This window comes from Bemisia tabaci, chromosome 1, assembly GCF_918797505.1.
Source record: "Bemisia tabaci chromosome 1, PGI_BMITA_v3".
NCBI classification, from domain to species: Eukaryota; Metazoa; Arthropoda; class Insecta; order Hemiptera; family Aleyrodidae; genus Bemisia; species Bemisia tabaci.
The window spans coordinates 35079771-35099173 of NC_092793.1; the positions used below are offsets into that span (position 1 = coordinate 35079771).

At 38.3% G+C, this 19403-nt stretch overlaps 2 protein-coding genes across 13 annotated transcripts in view; one reads left to right on the plus strand and one right to left on the minus strand.

The window, feature by feature from the left end:
- The window catches only part of Nf1 (neurofibromin 1), a 291489-nt gene extending 283161 nt beyond the window's left edge, over positions 1 to 8328 (plus strand). For all 3 annotated transcript variants that reach the window (XM_072300264.1, XM_072300271.1, XM_072300269.1), the window contains one exon: positions 8091 to 8328. In XM_072300264.1, coding sequence (XP_072156365.1) covers positions 8091 to 8176 — 86 coding nt within the window. In that variant the 3' untranslated portion in view covers positions 8177 to 8328. The remainder of the gene's footprint in view (positions 1 to 8090) is intronic.
- LOC109042362 (actin maturation protease) lies at positions 4932 to 19140 on the minus strand. Of its 10 annotated transcripts, none has more exons than XM_072300306.1 (5): positions 18987 to 19140; positions 11360 to 11523; positions 9824 to 10081; positions 8335 to 8577; positions 4932 to 5233 (listed from the first exon to the last, which is right to left on the minus strand). In XM_072300306.1, the coding sequence occupies exons 2-5, from the start codon at positions 11368 to 11370 to the stop codon at positions 4957 to 4959; spliced, it is 789 nt and encodes a 262-aa protein (XP_072156407.1). In that variant the 5' UTR covers positions 11371 to 11523; positions 18987 to 19140; the 3' UTR covers positions 4932 to 4956. The 10 variants fall into 10 exon arrangements, with proteins under 10 accessions (XP_072156407.1, XP_072156396.1, XP_072156393.1 ...); XM_072300295.1 differs by lacking the exon at positions 11360 to 11523 and adding an exon at positions 17350 to 17469 and having other exon boundaries at positions 18987 to 19135; XM_072300292.1 differs by lacking the exon at positions 11360 to 11523 and adding an exon at positions 17350 to 17469 and having other exon boundaries at positions 9824 to 10111; positions 18987 to 19135.
- Positions 19141 to 19403: the final 263 nt, after the last annotated feature.

The window sequence follows — 19403 nt, forward strand, 5'->3', positions numbered from 1 at the left end:
AAAAGGAAATGGTCAAAATTACCATCCTCCTAATTCTTACCGTGGCAGAAATTTTCATTCTAGAGGTTACCGAGGGAATAGAAGAAATTTTAGGCAAAGAGGAAATCAAAATAACTGGAAAAACCGATACACAAATTTTCAGTCTAGCTTTCCTCAAAGAGATACAGAGTCACACAATAGTAATCTTAGATACAATGATAATTATAATCATTACAATTATTCTAATGATTGGTGTACTGAAAACGGTAATGGTACTACATCCAATCATAGACCGAGTAACTCATTTTCCTTTTACTCATGCAATAAACCTGAAATAACTCATAATTTCTTCAGCAATGTCGACCATAAGAAAAATAAATCAGTTCAATTTCTTCTCGACAGTGGATGTACTGATCATATAATTAATGACGAATCACTATTCTCAGAATTTGTAACTTTGGAAGAACCTAACGCTATTACCGTAGGAGATGGATATGCATTGACAGCGACTAAAGTAGGAAATATTAATCTTGAATGCAACGTAAACAATACAATTTATAACATTAGAATATCAAATGTATACTTCGTGCAACAAATGAAAGTCAATCTGTTAAGTGTTTCAATTATAACTGACCTTGGTCACTCGATTATTTTTGAAAATGATCAAGCATTAATCATGAACAACGAAAATACTGTTATCGCAGTCGCAAACAAAAAAGGTAATCTCTACAAATTAAAAGGAATTGTAACCCATAATAGTACATACACTCATCATGTAAAGATGGCAATGCCATGTTATGTTTCAAATTTAGAAAAATGGCATAGACTAATGGGACATGTAAATTTTCAAGATTTAGTAATGATGAGCGAACTAAACTTGGTTGATGGGTTACCACATTTAAAACGTGAATTCAATAAGTGTGAAATTTGTCTAAAAGCAAAAATGAACAATTTAAAATATCAGGATAATAGGACCAAAGCGAACGAGCTCCTAGAAATAGTACACTCGGACGTCAATGGCCCGCTCCCAACTGGTATCAATGGAGAAAAATACATTGTGTCATTTATAGACGATTTTTCAAAATTTGCCCTTTCTTACTGCATCAAAAACAAAAGTGAAGTTCCAGATATTTTTCAAAACTACACAAATCTAGTTGAAAATCTAACTGGACATAAAATTAAAACGTTGCGCTGTGACAATGGGACAGAATATTTAAACAACCGCATGAACAATTTTGCCAAGGAAAAAGGTATTTATATTCAAACATGCCCTAGATACACACACCAACTGAATGGTTGTGCTGAAAGATATCAAAGAACTCTTTTAGATAGAATTAGGTGCTTGTTATTAGAAGCAAAATTACCAACATCTTTTTGGACGTATGGAGCCAAAGCAGCAAATTACTTAGGAAACCGTAGTCTTGCCAACACCAAATTATGCAAAACTCCATTCGAAATTTTCCTTAACAAAAAACCAAATATTTCTAATCTGAAAAGATTCGGATCTCTAGTCTTTGTAAGAATCCCTGATGAATGTCGAGTAAACAAATTGTGTGATAAAGCTGAAAAAGGTACCATGATAGGATATGCTGATCATGGATATTTTATTCGTCTAAACAATTCTAATAAAGTCATAGTGTCACGAAATGTAATTTTTATAGAAGAGGACAATAAGTTAATTAAAGATAGTATGTGCGATAATTTACTAGGAAATACAACAGATAAACAGGAATATTCACGCTTTGAAATTCACAGTAGAAATGATACGCAAATCCTAAATCAAAATGACCCAAATGAAAACTTTCAAACTCCCGAAAATAATTATCAGCCCCCGCCTATTGAACCGCCAAATTTGAGAAACAGAAGTACAATACAAGCTCCGAGGCGATTGATAGATGACCCCATTTTTGCTAACACATGTGATACAATTCTCCCAAATACATATGAGGAAGCCATGGCAAGTGAAAACAAACTTTCATGGAAAGTTGCAATAGAAGAGGAACTAAAAAACTTAGTAGAAAACGAAACATGGAATATTGTTAAGAAGCCAACTAACAAACAAATAATAGATACAAAATGGTTATTCCGTCTCAAAACTAATGGGAAATTCAAAGCGCGTCTAGTTGCTCGAGGCTTTCAACAAGATTTTATAGAATCGGAGGAAATCTATTCACCCGTTGCAAGAATTTGCACTGTCAAAATTCTTATCGCTTTGGCAGCTCAGTATGGATGGCATCTCCACCAAATGGACTTCCAAACCGCTTTTCTTAATGCCGATATTAAGTCGGAAGTTTACATACATCCCCCGAAAGGTCTCAGCATAGGCAACAATGTGCTAAAACTCAACAAATCTTTGTACGGACTTCGAGAAAGTTCACGTGATTGGTTCGATTTTTTTCATAATTTTGTTATCCAAAATAAATTTACCCAATCCGCATATGATTGTTGCTTGTATTACAAGCAAATAAATGGTGTTTATATTTACATATTGATTCATGTTGGCGATATGCTGTTAGGATGTTCTCAGTTATCTGTAATTATTAATCTCAAGAACCAACTTTGTAAAATCTTTAAAATGACTGATTTAAATGAAGTCAAAAAATATCTAGGTTTCAACATTTTACATGATAGCCAAAATGTAATCACCATTGATCAGACTGATTTTATTGAAGCTGCAGCATTAAAATTTAACATTCTCCCAACAAAAACGTTCAACACTCCGATGGAGGATAAACTGAGATTATTACCTGCTGATAAAGCTAATCCGTCAATTAAGTTTAGAAATTTAATCGGAACATTACTGTATATATCAACGGGTACACGCCCAGATGTTTCTTTTGCTGTCAACTACTTATCACGTTTCCAGAATTGTTGCTCAGAAACGCATTACAATTACGCCTTACGTGTTCTTAAATACTTGTATTCGACAAAAGACCTCAAATTAACTTTCTCTCATAATCCTAAAGGAATACAATTAGATGCTTTTTCAGATTCTGATCATGGATCCGATCCCATCGATCGTAAATCAACTTCAGGCATTCTAATTCGTTTAAACCATGTACCAATCGTGTGGAAATCCCAAAAACAACAGGTCGTATCTAAAGCATCGACACATGCCGAGTACTATTCACTATCAGAAACAGTAACTGAACTTCTTCCAATTATAGGCATACTGAAAGATTTTCAAATTATTTTTAGACAACCCATTCCAATCTTTGAAGATAACAAAGGAGCCTATGACTTAGCTCGAAATGGAAGGTTCCATAAAAACTCTAAGCATATAGAAATAAGATATCATTTTGTTTATGACTATGTTAAGAAAAATATTATATAAATTATCAAAATAAGTAAGGATGACCAACTTGCAGACATATTGACCAAACCGTTAGGCAAATATCTGTTCGAAATTTTCAGAAATCGCCTTTCTCTCAAATAACTGTTAGATTATTGTTTGTTCTCCATTCCCAAATCAGGGAGGCATGATTGCAAGCGTGTTCTCTTGATTTGTGAACAGGAATTTTTCTATTCAAACAATTGTGGTTGCAAACACAATTATTTTTAAAGAAAACAAAGAAATAAAAAGAAAAATGAATAATGTTATTTGGTCAATCATTCATAATAAAAACGATAATTAAATTCCTTCTGAAATTTTATGTTCTAATGCTGAATTCGAAAAACGAATAAAGCGAATAAGAAAAATATATATATTTTGTTTTGATCGTCGATTAATGTCATGACATTACTCGCTAAACTCTATTATTGTTAAGAAAATTGTAACCAATGAAATCCAAAGGCTAATAATTAATTTTTCTTTAGTACTATGTCTAAGAAGACAATTTTTTTTTGTTAAATAGCAATTATACTGATAATTAACATGTTTCTTTTGAATATTGATGTTAATTTAGTATCTCTAGAAAAACGATACTAAATTAGGGAGGCATGTTGGAATGAATGCTAATTCATACTTCCCGCACTCAATACAAATCAGTGTTGTACGCCGGTGACTCGAGTAGTCACCACAACCTCTCTGTACTGTGCCTATCATTACTTGTTGATTACTTGTTCATCATCATGTCCTCTGCAATAACGAATAAACTTTATCCGTGTGATTAAACGAATCTTTTCCTTCCAATGGAACTATACCAACTTCCAACAGTCCTATCCTGACCTGTATCGCTCGAAATGACATCAAAAGTGTTTTAAATTGCATTATGATTAATTCCATGCGTTTGCCGGGCCTTAAACAGAATTCTGGCAATTTCTCGAAAAGATCGAAAATTTGCCAACAGACGATGGCGTCGGGGCGGGCTTAGGACATCATCCAAAAATTCTGAAAAAAATTGAGCGTTATTTTCATGCCAAAACGCAACTTTTTAGCACCAGCCGCCTTGAGATTCCGAAAAAAGTTCAAAACCCTAGGCCGCCCCTCCCACAAGAAAGGCCGTTAATCACGGGAGGGGGCTAAACTCACTCGAGGCGTAAATGATAAGGTTTTTGACGATTTTTTCCCTGAAAGTACATGCAATGCCAAGAGTTTTGCCGCCTTGTTTGCCTTCCTGCACCTCTCTGAGCCGAACCTATGACTTTGTTGAAACAAGTCTATTTCGAACTTTGACCGAAGATAACTCGAGAACAAACAGTTGTGGCGACTTCCGGGTTGCGCCGAAAAGGGTTTCTTTTTCATTACCTTCCTAACGGTTTATCACAAAAGAGGGTTAACATTTGAAAATTTCGAATTATCCTCGAAAATTTTGGATGTGCCAAAAAGTAGCTCTTATTGATATAGAAACATCTCAAAATCTTGTTTTGATACGTGCATGCATTCAAAAGTTAGAGGGGGGGGGGGGGATCAGGGACTTTTTGCTCACCCTGTGTGGTGTGGGAATTTTGAAGTAGGATAGAAACAATCAAAATTGTTGAAAAAAGGGTGATTGAAGGGAAAAGAAGTAAAATAATGAGAAACAACTTTACTATTTTTCATTTTTTTTTTACAATTATACATTGATGAGCTAATGACTGAGTCAAGCCTTCTACTGGTATTACTGATCCAGATTGCAATTTATCATCAGTTATGCTAAGGTTTGCATTGCTGGCTACTAATTTTTCTAGACTCCAGATACCTAGCAAACGAGATTTACTCTGCCTTGCGATAACAAACATGTTGTTTTTAGTTTGAATGATACCGCAAAGAATAGCCCAGTGCGATTTTCGGCCTTGTTTTAAGCAAGGCTCATTATTTCTGTCAGTATCATAACTGATTCAAAATTGAGGAAAAAACAAAAATCATTGTAAATCACGAGAGTAAAAATACAAGAATTTCAAACAAGTTCAAGTGGGGTCTGCTGATTTTGGAGTTGTGGCAAAAAATAAAGAACTCCTTATATTTGGCAGACATTTGGGGAACACATTGGGAACTACAATTTCTGTCTTAGTTCAGAAATAACTCAAGTACTATTACTATTAACTTCCCAATGACAGGGGGTGAAAAAGTTGAAATTTCATCATTTCTAGACGTCTTAAGGTCTCTGGAGCCAAAATAACCATACTTGAAAAAAAGCGTGTCCGTCCGTCCGGCATCCCCCAAATTTGTCTACAGCAATATCTCAGAATCTATCAGTTGGATTTCATTCAAAATTTGCAGAGAAGACCATATCTATGGTCTCATTATGCACGTCAAGCGATTTTGGGTACGCTAAAATTTGGGGGGCTAGGGGTCAAAATCCATTCTTAGCAAAATCACATGGAGAGCTAATTTTGAAGGACTGTAAATTTTGAAAAATGCCTTTAATTCTTTACAACTGGGCATCAAGCACACCACCTGGGTCATTAATTTAAGTACCTAAAAATCTTTGGAGTAAACTCAAAATTCAAGGGATACGAGGCACAAAAGAATCGTACTTTGCTCCGCAACATCACACAAACAGCTCATTTTGAAGGACTGTAGATTATGTAAAAATGCCTTTAATTCTTTGAATGTTGGCACAGAAGCACCACCTGGATCATTAATTTAAGTTCCTTAAAGATATTTGGACTAATCTCATAATTGCAGAGGGGCCGACAGCAAATACTGTCAATTCTCCCATAAATCGCCGAACGCCTCTGAGTATTAGCAGCAAACGCATTGAGTCAGGTGAAACCTAGGATTTCAAATGCATTATATAATGCATCATATACTGTCTCCAAAATTACTCCGTAAGTATACACGAAGCAAAATTAGACAATTAATTAGGTATTTGAACATGGTGATGAAAATCACTGTAACACCAGTTAAGTTATGATCGGTCTAAATGTGGGAACCACAAAGCCGAGGTGTTATTTGGATAATACGATTTTATTCAATCATTGCCAAAGCTTTTCGACCTTTATGGTCATTATCAAGGCTACAAAAAGGCAAAACTACAAAAAGCAAAAGTCACAGGCAAGGCAAAACTACTGGCAGTAAGCAACTAAAACTACAAGCGTACAGGAGGTTAAAAACCATAGTTGAAAATAGTAAGTCAGCGAGAGAGCGTGCATGATTGATTGAAGAAGCTGACAAGTAAAATTGAAAGTAAATATAAACATAACCTCACAAAGCCAAACCTCAAAATTTCTTGTGTTATTCCTGTAATCTTTGCTTTGTGAGGTTATGTTCATATTTACTTTCAATTTTACTTGTTAGCTTCTTCAATCAAACATGCACGCTCTCTCGCTGACTTACTATTTTTAACTGTGTTTTTTAACCTCCTGTACGCTTGTAGTTTTGGTTGCTTACTGCCAGTAGTTTTGCCTAACCTGTGACTTTTTGCTTTTTGTAGTTTTGCCTTTTTGTAGCCGTGATAATGACCATAAAGGTCGAAAAGCTTTGGCAATGATTGAATAAAATCGTATTATCCAAATAACACCTCGGCTTTGTGGTTCCCACATTTACACCTATCATAAATTAATTAGGTACTTACTTACATACTATGAATCATCGAAGCTAACACTAGAACTGACACTCAGATCTTTATTAGAAACTAATATGTTTGTTGATAATTAACTTAGAATCCCGGGAGATTCCATCTTTCGCGGTTCCTTTTAACGAGGCACTGAACACAAATATAAAGTAATAATATTGCACGAACATGATTGATTTAATGATTAATGATTACACGAAAGCGAATTTGTTTATCACAGGGGTTTATCGAACATTCCCACACGGTCTGTTCAAGGCGGATAGGGAAGGGTGGTCGCATTTCGAGGTGAGTCGCCATTTTAAAGGCCGCGACCCGATTCCGTGTGACGTCAAGAGGTTACGAAATGCGACCACCATTCTTTATCCGCCTCGCGGTCTGTTGTTTTTGTTTCGACTTTTGACACACGGAGATACAAGCTAAGGAGGTGGCGCTCTCGGCGGGCGGGTGGTGAACCATCTCCAGCAGGGAGATTCGACCGCCAATTTTGAAACTGGGGATCGATGCTCGGCAATACCCATTTTATTTTAAGACTATCACTAAACATCGGATAGTGATTCTACCCGTTGAAGTAGGTTTTTGATAGCTTTTTACCGTGCTTGCGGAAAGATTATGGTGTATAATCGTATCTAAGTAATGACGTCAATGAATCCAATAGATATTAATGAGTCGTGGAAAAGCTAAGATTTTTAAGGATCACTGTCTTTACTAGGAGGCATCATTAATCAATTATTTAATTGAAGATGCCTCACAATATCGACAAGTCGATTCTGAATTTATGAATTCATCACATATCGTGAAGAGATTTATGATAAAGTTTAGTGGTTTGATTAAAAATTTCATAACTATTGTCGATCGATCAAAATTCCAATTGAACTTGATGATTTTATGAAACTGGCAGTATTTTTCTAAATAATCCAGTAAATGTGTCTATGCCGGCGCGGAGCGCCGGCTTCAGCGAGAAAGTTTTGTGCGATCTGCGCACCATGATGGGGAGGCAAAGCCCCACCATGTGCCGGTGCGCGGCGCCTGCGCCGCGCATAAATTGGCCGGAGACCAATTTTTTCTCTATTTTTTTCCCCTCTTTTGTTCTTAATCTTTCATTTTTTTCTTTTTTCGATTTATTATTTCCTCCTCTTTGATTTTCATATTTTTTTCTTCTTTCTCCCTTTATAGTTAGTAGCCAAATTGAAGCGAGTCATGCAGCAAGCATAGAGCGATTGCCTCGGGGTCTTGAAGACAGCAGCACTTTGGCTGACTGAGATGGCAGGCTAAAATGAGCCCGGAATAGCAAGTACCGGTTATACTTTCCTAGCTTGTAGCTGGCTCAGAAAAAGAGGGTGTACTTAGCCCTACTTCCCATACTAGTATTTGGAGATCAGATGATTGAATCACAGGAATGTTTGTTTCAAAAGGATACGGTATCAGAATTAAATGGTTTTGAAATAATGCCTCGGGAACTCTTTTCTGCAGTTCCCCTGTGTGCAAAATGGCTTCCGCTTGTGAGCCGAAAACTTCCTGTGCCAGTTGACTCAATCTTTTAGCACAGAACATTTCACCGAACTTCGTCATCTTTTTTTCGATAGCAAGCTCAAATATTCTTTTGCTGCCAATGTCAACATTCAAATGTTTGGCCACCATGTACACGGCAACAAGACCACATCTAAGAAACAGAAAAAGAAATTAACATTTTTATCGGTGGTAAATTAAGGGCCGAGCCACGTCAACTCAACCAGTTCCGGTATCCGACTACCTCCGATTTAGTTGAAAATTGTATACGAGGTCTTCACATCATTCTAAGAAACTGAATGGAAGGGGTTTTTCATCTGATGCTCTGTTAGCAAGATATCCACCCCCGAATTTGGGATGAATTTTAGCGGTATTTGAAAAAGCCTGTTCCAACAATTTCCATTTCCTCACCTCTTTGACAAAAGTCCACATATTTCTTCCACTTTCAGCATGATTTCAGTTTTTTCCATGGTTTTTGGAGAGTCTCACTTATTCAATGTCAGTATAGTGATGCTGTTTCCCATCAAAACTTTTGGTGGAATATGCAAGGAATATATGAGCAACTATTTTTTTCTTACATTTACAGGTAGCCTCTTGACCCAACCTCATTGATTCGATTGACTTTAATATTGTGAATTGACAGGAAAGATAAATAATAGCAAAATGTCAGGTTTGGTGACGTCACCAAACCTGACATGTCCAAACCAAAGTGACACGTCAGGCTTGGTAAAGAAAAGTAATCGTAAAAATATTGCAATGCACGTCATTAAATCCTACAGTTTGGGGCTCTAAGATAACAGAAAAGTAGTCTTAAGTTTGATACGGCCAAATCACGTATTAAATTTTTTTCAGGATTATTTTCTCCCATTAGCTGAAATCCACCCATATACGTTATCATGTCGTCCTGAGGTCTGATTGTCTCTGTCGTCCCTGTCTCGGTCATCCTTCTATAAGAGGATACACAACAATTAAGAGATCATTTTTTGTTGGGAAAAGTCGTGGCGGTGCCCTTGCAGATACCGCAAAACAGGCCTTTAACTGCTCTGAGTGTGCATCACTTGTAAGGGCAACTCATGCAAAAACTGCAGAAACCCAGACTTGGATGATCAGGACAATGATGTCGATGATGATTTCCTTGAGGTAGAGGAACTATCAGGGACTAATGAAGGAAGTTGACTAATTGCAATATGATTACAAAACACGCAGACTGTGCGCTAGGGAGTGGATATCAGATTTTTCGGATGTGTCCGACGTGATTTTCGAGCGATTTTACCCTCAAAATTATATTCAATTGGTTGTACTTATTGCTTGCAATAGACCCATTACTAAGCAATTCGAGTTTGCACTTTAACGCACACTTTGCCTGACTTCATCATATATTATGAGTAAAACTTTCTCACGTTGGGCCTATCTGTTGATATCCTTGGATAAATGTGAAATTATGAAGCTCTGGAACCTCAAGCGTCAAATGATATCCAGCTGACTGCCACAAGGCTGAGAAAGATGCATGTTCTTTATTTGAGTTCGACCAATCAGCGACTATGGCAGCTTCAGATGAGACAGGAAATGATGGAGCTGCAGCTGACAGCACTAGAGGAGAGGATGGTGGCGGTGGTAGTGGGGGTGAGAGCGGGATACGAATTGATTTCATAACAATGCTAGAACAAAGATAATTTATATCCACACTCCTAGAAAGAGAAAAAACATTAGGTTGGAGATTTTGTAAAACAACAATAGCATTTTCGACAGTGAAAGGACCCCGCACACTCCTTATGGGAAGGTGCATCGCAACATCTAAAGGTGAGGGTACCTTCTCTCACAGAAACTCAAAATTATTTTACTAACACCAGAGCATAAAGGCTCGTTCTCCAGACAATTCGTGACAAAAACGGTAAAAAGTACTGTGAACCAGAGTCACTTAAATACAGCAGTTTGAAGTTTTCAGTTCAAAAGTCGTAGTTCCCAGAGGAAGCTATATGATCTGCCATTATCTGGTACGAAATCGTCAGAACATAAGGTAGCTTCACACCTTCCAATAGCGCAAAAAATGGACAGACCTGTTCGCAATTTATTCCTTAAGGTGATAAAGGGTGTTTCATTAAAATCTTAAAAACTACTTTTCCAGTCCCAGTCAATATAAATTGCTCCACTGAAATTAGTACCTCTAAGGCACTTCAGAGCCCTCGAAGAAAGCATTAAAATTTTGGTTGGTAGTTTTTTGATAGTCGCAATTTTTACACAAACGAAATTGAATTGCATTGTGCCTAGAACTTTCAGAAAAAAACTTTTTCAAATAATGTTAACAAAACTCCTCGACCTCAGTTGATAACCTTACATTGGTACATGCGCAAGTGGGCTACCTACTTTGAAATGAGATAGGATCATGAAATCCCCTGTTTAAGTGAGTGCTCCCATAAGCGGAACTAACCCAAATTTCCAGGAACCTATGTTTTGTCTGTCACATGATCATAGCTAGCAACTAAAACAGTCTATTTGCATGCAACAAGATATAATTTCGAAACTCACTGTCCTAGTAGCCAAAACACTACGTAGTACCAGATACTTATCAAGTGGTTTCCAATTCGATAGATATTCAATATCAATCTTATACAGCATTAAATGCTTTCATCTTGATGTTGTATCTGCCACTAGATTTCTATGTTGGTTTTTTTTCCAAAATCACAAATTGATGATTTTCACTTCTATTTAGGTGGATGTTTCTTCAAAGGATTTCCAAAACTTTAAAGAAAGCTAGAATTTTTACCTTGGTTTAAAACATAGTTTTAATGAAAGCATTCAAACCATCATAACAAAGTGGGGTTCTGAAACAATAAATCTCATTCAGGGAGGGCTATTCGAAGGACCTGGGGTCATGATAGTGCCATGAGTCCTTGCAGTAGTATTCATAACTTATGATTAAATGGGTAAATACTCACTAAACGAGCATATTAGCAAGATCATTAGGATTTGATCATCCTTAACCTCAGACAGTGTCTACGGTTAATGTATTTGAGATGCTGCATGTATTATATGATGTCCTGCTTCCCATCGTGCTTCTTGTTCTCGTGTATAGTTGCGTATTTTATGATAGACCTTCACACTGCCAACATTTTAGGAATTTTACCAATTACAATTTGTACTTGTTAAAAAAGACGCATTTGGGCATATTAAATGCAAAATTTAGACTTGTTCCATTTGGTGTATAAAATACAAAATTTAGACGCACACAATTTAGTGCACTAATTGTCTGGAAAATGCGTCTCATCACATTCCAGTCTGGGAACTTCATAATAGGCAGTTTCAGAGACACTGCTCAGACAGCTCTGGAAGGAGCGATATTCATGAGGGGACTGAACCTGTTTTCTATCAGATAGTGATAATCTTTCATACAAGTAGTTGTGAGATTCTACACCCTCTGACTTACACAATATCCCTACTTGGTAAGGTTTTTTTATTTGAAAATATGTATGTGATATTTCGTGCCTATTTTCCGCTATTAAGTACCCTATTGAATAGCTACTTATTTTTGGCATATTTTGATAGGTAGGGATTATACATCATATTTTGGCTACTAGAGCGCTCTAATATACATACAAATTTGAGGGTGAGCACATTTAATCTCTGTAACTTTGCATTGCATTGATACCATTTGGCTTTAGAGTTTGTCATACAAGGTGTATTCAAAAAGTTACCGGGCTAATGCTGCCCTGGCCTTAAAAATGGTCCATCAAGCTCAACTGGAGCTCACTTGAAAGCTTAAACAGGGTGTCTAGTATTTCTTAATTTTGAAAAATCCTGATATTTTCCGGATATTTAATAAAAAATTCCTGATTTTTTCATTTTCAAAATTCCTTACATTTTCCTGATTTTTCTCTTAAAAACAATGTTAATTGCATAGGTACATGCATACAGAAACTAAATTTTCTGATAAAGTTCTTATGGTTTGTTAAAGTACGGGCCACATTAAAAAAAAAGACAGATTTAAAATATTTCAAATAAAATACAGGCGCTGACGATGGACGGAAAATTTTGATTTCGCAAAGACGGCGACACTGCGATGAGGCCTTCACTATACAACACAAGCGCTACGGATGAGAAATGACCGGAAACAAAAACGGTGCGACAACTCCTGGCACAGTAGGCAAAAAGCAGTAAGACTTCTCTGCTGAGGAGATTCCCGTAAGAAAAATTCCTGATAAATCGTCCGATTTCTTCCTGATCAGCCTAAATTCCTGATATTTTCCGGTTTTTCCTGATGCTTGACACCCTGTTACACTCTCACAAGTACAAGGGTTTTCAGTTTTTTGAAAACTATTTATTAGTTTTTTTACAGTGTCAATTCTACAGCAGCATGTTTGACACCCTTTGTGATCCTATGTTGGAGGACATTATCATCGATATCCAATCCGAGTGTGAGGTGGATGACAAGACAAGTGCATGCAATGATACTGCTGATAAGAACCAATTTTAAATGTTGCCTACTCGCAAAAGATGATGCACCAAACTTTAGCCAATTAGTGCCATTTTAACCCCAAAAGATGCATGTTTCTGACCTCACTTCAATTAAGGTCAGCAATCAAGTCAGATCAGTGTAAGTATTCCTGTTTTGTGAATTTGATTTCCGCAAAAATTCTCGCTTCAACTGAGCAAAGAGTGCACATACAATTTTGAGTCAGTTTGCAAAAATCTCCAAAAGAGGCTCTTGACTGTATCAAGCAAGAGAGCAGTACCAAAGTCAGTATTTTGAGTGGCATTCACGTTTCCTAGAGCAGAGTCATCATATGTTGAGACCTATGTTAATCTCTGACTACCTCTGAATCAGCACCATGTTAATACATGCAGTCAGATGGCACCTCCGATGTGTGGTGACTTGAAGAATATTTGCCTTATGTCTCAACATACAATGACTCCACTGGAAAGGATGGTAGTGAAAGCTGCTTAAAGATCAGCACCACCTGCGATTTCTTAAATGACGCAAATGTGGAGAAAGTTCACGGAACTGTTTGAGAAGACCCCTCTGCTACAATGGGGTTGTTGCATGCATTTTTTTAAATTCAGTTTCTAGAAGTTGATGGTGTGCTGATTGTTACGGTATTTTTTTTTAAAAAATTTCTGATGATTGGAACATGGAGAAAAAGCGACGAAAGTTGAGAAACGATTTGAAACGGGGTTCCTTCCCGCGCCTCGAAATCACGTGACTCTGACGTCACAACGCATGGCCATGGGTTTTTAGTATCTAAACTGCGTGCTAATACGAGTTTTGTATAAAATCAGGAAAAATCGAGTTTTCCGACTAAACTCATTTTTTTTATCTTGATGGATACCTGAAGATAAGATGAATCATAACACACTGGGTTTTTGGCTCTTCACGACGATTTCTGGATCTGAAAGTGAGTTAAAAATCGCTCCTTTCCCGTTTTCTTTACGAAGCGAATGAGCAGTACGGCGGTGAGCGGAGGGCGGTGCACAGCAGCCGGCCCTGCTCGGGTTTTTCCGGCAGCGTACGCTCATCATCGTAGCCACTCGGAGCTCGAGATGAACTTTACCTAACCTAAACTCCACTAGATAGACCAGAGAACTAGAGACAAGAGACCAAAGACATAAAGACGGAGCGATTGAGCACCGGAGAGTGCTCGGGCGGTCGAGCTCGCAGGTGGAATCATGAAACGTCATCGGAACTCAGGAGAGAGACGCGTGCCGGGCGCGCACGAAATGCTGGTGATTTTGTTGCTTTTTTGTTAACTTTGTCATCATCAAACTAGTGTGGACTCCCGGACACGAAAATATAAAAGGGCAGACAAACAAACAAACATTTTAACAAATGCTATCGACCTTTCCAATGAGAAAATTCACTACCTACTCCAATTACTTAAAGCAAGTAAAATCCTCTACCCTACAAAAATGGCAAGAATCTATGGCCGAAAGCTCGAAGATTGCAGGCAAGGGTATGTTTTGACTTCAGATTTGGATTCGACGCGAAAAGTTACGTAGAATTGATATGGCGCATGGCCTGTTTGCTCAAATTTTTTTGCCCCTCATTTTCTCCAAAAATACACGGCTTCTTATGGGGAAATGGGGTTCTTCAGTAATTTGGAGCAAACAGGCCATGCGCCATATCAATTCTACGTAACTTTTCGCGTAGAATCCAAATCTGAAGTCAAAACATACCCTTGCCTTTCGACATTTTCGACTCATGGCCCTCCAAAGCCCCAAAATTTCTGGGGGGTCGTGGCCCCCAAAATTTTGGAGCAACAGGGGTCATGTGGCACATCAATAAAAAGATATTGACCTCTCCTCTCAGGAGATTTTTAGATTTTGAAATTTGGATGATTTTGCCGCTTACAGCGTCGAATTGAAAATTGCTCCAAAAAATGGGGGTTAGGCCCAATGCCCCATAACTCCAAAAAATGGGGGTTTAGGGAAAAAGTGCAAAGAACAAAATGTTCTTATTTTTTACCGTAGATTCCGAATCCAAAGTCAAAACATACCCTTCCCATTTGAAAATTGCGAGAAACGGGGGGGCTCCCCCCCAAAACCCCCCCAAGGGGCCATTTTGGGGGGCTGAAAATATTTTCATTCGATTCTTTGGGGTCGATTTACCCCATGAAAGTTTTGGTCCCGAAGCTCAATTCTCCGCCGTTTTCGAGAAAAAGATAGTGGACGGGTGGTCTGGATCACCCTGTATTTTTATAACTTAAGGTTAGTTTTGGTCCGTCGTCGACCGATTAATTTCATTTGGGAGTAACGGTCATATAGAACTGTAACGGCCTGTTTGAATCGGCAGAACTACCATGAGCAGAAGAAAAACTAACTTTATCTGAGATTACTGCCTGTTACCGAGCAAAAGTAGGTGCATTATAATAGGACACAGTCCCAACTTTCTTACTTTATTCGTTTTAGCCATTTAAAAAATACGTCTCGAAGAAGGAATGTGGAAAAATCAAGAGGACAAGTTCAAATCAAAGGGGTACGTGCAAAACGAGCCATTGCAAGCTCGTGTCGGACACCATTGAAACTTGCGCTATTCATTCATATAACAATGTCCTATGTTTTCCCAAAGTTTCAAGTCCCAAAAAAATTTGGGGGGAAGTGGTGGGGGGTCAAAGTTGAAAATCCGCGAAATTTTCGCGAATTTATTACTCAAAAACTACTGAATATTTCGAAACGCGGTTTATACGAGCGTTTTTACCGTGAAAAGAGCTTTCAGAAAATGTATAATACCATAGGGTTTTGTCGACTTAAACTCGAGTTATCGCCTCCGAAGCGCCAGAACGCTATAAAATGACCCGCTTTTTTTCACGTTTGGGCCGATCCCCAAAATACTCCATTTTTAATTTATTTGAAAAACTGATATGTTGTTTCTGACTCTCTATGGCACCTATATGTCTTTACGGTATCCTGGGGCAATGTTTTGTTCGCGAGTTATAAGAGCGGAAAGGAGCGAAGGTCGGGAAAATCGGCTATATTGAAATGCGCGCGTCGCATGGGTTAGAAGGAGAACGCCCCCTCCTGCTCAGTTCGGCGAATCACACTCCTTAGAGTCCCTTTATACTGAGAGTCAAGACAATTCGGCTCATGGATGTCACAAACGGGAATAAAGATTACAGAAATTGAACGTTTTTCGTAATCTTTGATCGGCCCATTCTCAAATGCCTTTCTCCGTTCCTCCTCTCATTCAGTTTGTTCCTTGCCGAACCCGTAATTCCCTGGTCCATTCCAGATTATAATCTTTGCAATTGGTGAAAATGTAATCTTTATTCCCGTTTGTGACACTGTGGAGGCCTAAAATACGGGAACCAATCAGAAATGGATTCAGATTGTCTTGACTCTCAGTATAAAGGGACTCTGGGACTGCCGACCTCGCATTGTTGCCGCATGTCTCCTGATCCGTCGCCGCGCGTAGTTTAAAATAGCCGATTTTCCCGACCTTCGCTCCTTTCCGCTCTTATAACTCGCGAACAAAACATTGCCCCAGGATACAGTAAAGACATATAGGTGCCATAGAGAGTCAGGAACAACATATCAGTTTTTCAAATAAATTAAAAATGGAGTATTTTGGGGATCGGCCCAAACGTGAAAAAAAAGCGGGTCATTTTATAGCGTTCTGGCGCTTCGGAGACGATAACTCGAGTTTAAGTCGACAAAACCCTATGGTATTATAATTTTCTGAAAGCTCTTTTCACGGTAAAAACGTTCGTTTAAACCGCGTTCCGAAACATTTAGTAGTTTTTGAGTAAAAAATTCGCGAAAATTGAGCGGATTTTCAACTTTAACCCCCTGCCACTTCCCCCCAAAATTTTTTTGGGACTTGAAACTTTGGGAAAACATGGGACATTGTTAGATGAATGAATAGGGCAAGTTTCAATGGTATCCGACACGAGCATGAAATGGCCCGTTTTGCACGTCTTTCCGTTTGCCGCCATGGATTCCCGCGCTCACTTACACACTCACACAAGCACTCAGCGCCAAACCAGGCTTCACTTTTTGTGCTTTTTCCCCGTGCTTTTAGGTACGAGCGAGCACTCCGTCTTTATGTCTTTGGGGTAATGGCGGCGAGGAGAGACTCCCGCGTAGTTTGACCAACTGTACTGCAGCCAATGAAAATCGTTTTATTTTCAACTTGAATTTGATGGAACTTTGACGGGCTTTTTCGGGCTTAAGGACCTGATTTTGGACTTTTTGAACGGTACCATCGTTTTTATCGCGAAAAGTTCTGTGACCACATCTTAATGATTCTCAAATCCCTCACCCGTGCAAAAACCCCATTGCAGAAACTACAGCATAATTTGATGGGTCAGCTGGATCAGTAGATACAAACATTTGGAAAATAACAAAAACACCAAGCAGGTCAAACATGGCACCATATACATATTATGCTGTGTACAAAAACTAATACTAATCTTCAAAAAACTGAAAACTAATGTACCTGTGAGAGTATAAGCTTTCAGAAGAGCTTGATTGGACCACTTTTAAAGCCAGGACAGCATCCATCCAGTAACTTTTTGAACATACCTCGTATGTTCTGAGGCTGTATGCAATTTGAAACCTGGGTACCATGTCAAATAAAAAAGAAAGAAAAATGATCTGATAAGCTCCATAATAACGGCTAGGGTCTGTTCAGGCGGGATTAATCGAAAGGAGGGGCGATTTAATGGGGGTTTTTCCGGTGGAAGGAAAGTTATCACTGGTTCATTTTATAGTGTGGTTCATGCATGAAAGAAGAGGAGTCTCTCTTTTTCATGGTTAATGGCACGGACTATTTTGAGAATGAACAGGGAACGACATTCTATAGCCAACCTATGAATTCCAATTGTCTGGAGTGATTTACTGATAGAATGGGTCACTGGACAAGGTACGAATTTAAGCATTCTAATACATGTGTCTTCACCAGAATTTCACGTAGAACACAATTTGCGCAACAAAAATTACTGAAACCAACTCCTGACCGAGATATTAACATTTTTGTTTCACAATGGTTACGAGGAAATTGAACTGCCCACCCACAAGAAACTCAAAGCTCTACGTGAATCAAATCGCGCACTACAACGGTTTCAGCAAGCTTCTCAATTAAGCAATGTTCATTTCCCACCATGTGTTTTTCAATCTATAAGTAATTTGCTATAGCTGGGCCAAAGCGTCAAGATTGAGGTTGGCAGATTTTTTTATCGCAGAGACGTTCATGAAAACGTTTAGCGCGCGATGTGAATCACGTAGCGCATTGAGTTTTCATGAGCGGGTGGTTTCGATTCACGCACCAAGAATCATTAAATATCTTCAGAAGGAGCTGATTTCGGTAATTTTCGTTGTATGCATCGTGTTTAACATGAAATTTTGGTGAAGAAACATGTATCACAATGCTGGAATTCGTACCTTGTCTAGTGGTCCATTGTTAGGAACCGTCTTGTAAAAGGAACGTATTTGACTTAGTTCTGGCATAAATTTACGCTCATTTATGTGCATTCTTGGCCCTCCTGCTTAGAATTGAAATATGTAGACTCAGCAGACTGGCAGTGAAATTTCGTGTGTTAGAAGTAGGTTAGAAGAGTGGCTGCACTTATGGGCCCTAAGCCCTCCATGAAGCGATCTGTCCAAAATCTGGCTATATACTTAAGTTCTCTACTTTCATCTAGATGTGTATCAAATCTATTTGAATAGTTCAGATAAATCCGACACTATCCCATAGTCGCTGAGAATCGTTGCTTCTTGTCTCTGGCATTTTGCACGACACGCGCAAAATTCAGGTATCTGGCCGATGACTTCCACATTCAAGTCACATTCAGCGTTTGGTTGCAGCATCAGTTACTGTTCATATAAAAGAGAGATTGACTTACTAATACAACCGTTTTACATTTTCATAACTTCTCGACAGCACTCCGATATAGGCGATAGCTAGGGATCCCTATGCCCTATCCTGCAGCAAAATATAGAGGAAACAAAAGAGCTTATTCGCAGCTAGATTGAAATTTTAATTCACATGGTACTATCGCTGTCAAGACAAAATTACACTCCACGCACAGTCAAAGAATATTTTGATGAGTAAAATTATCCAGAAATCGCACAAACCTGGAGTGGAGTACCTCATGGAGAAAAAGAAAGGAGGTGTTTGCCTTTGAATTTCGCACGTATTATAGACGCTATTAGTGCAACGTCACAGAAAAGCGATATATATCGATTTTTTCGCACTGGTAGCATTGAAAGAGGTTATGCCAATGTTATTGTTTGGATCAAAGACATAAAGACGGAGCGCTCGTATCTAAAAGCACGGGGAAAAAGTGAAGCTAGGTTCGGCGCTGCGCGCTTGTGTGAGTGTGTAAATGAGCGCGGGAATCCATGGCGGCAAACGGAAATTTGATTTGAACTTGTCCTCTTGATTTTTGCACATTTCTTCTTTGAAACGTATTTTAAATTCCTAAAACGAATATACTAAGAAAGTTCGGTCTGCGTCCTAATATAATACACCTACTTTTGCTCGGTAACAGG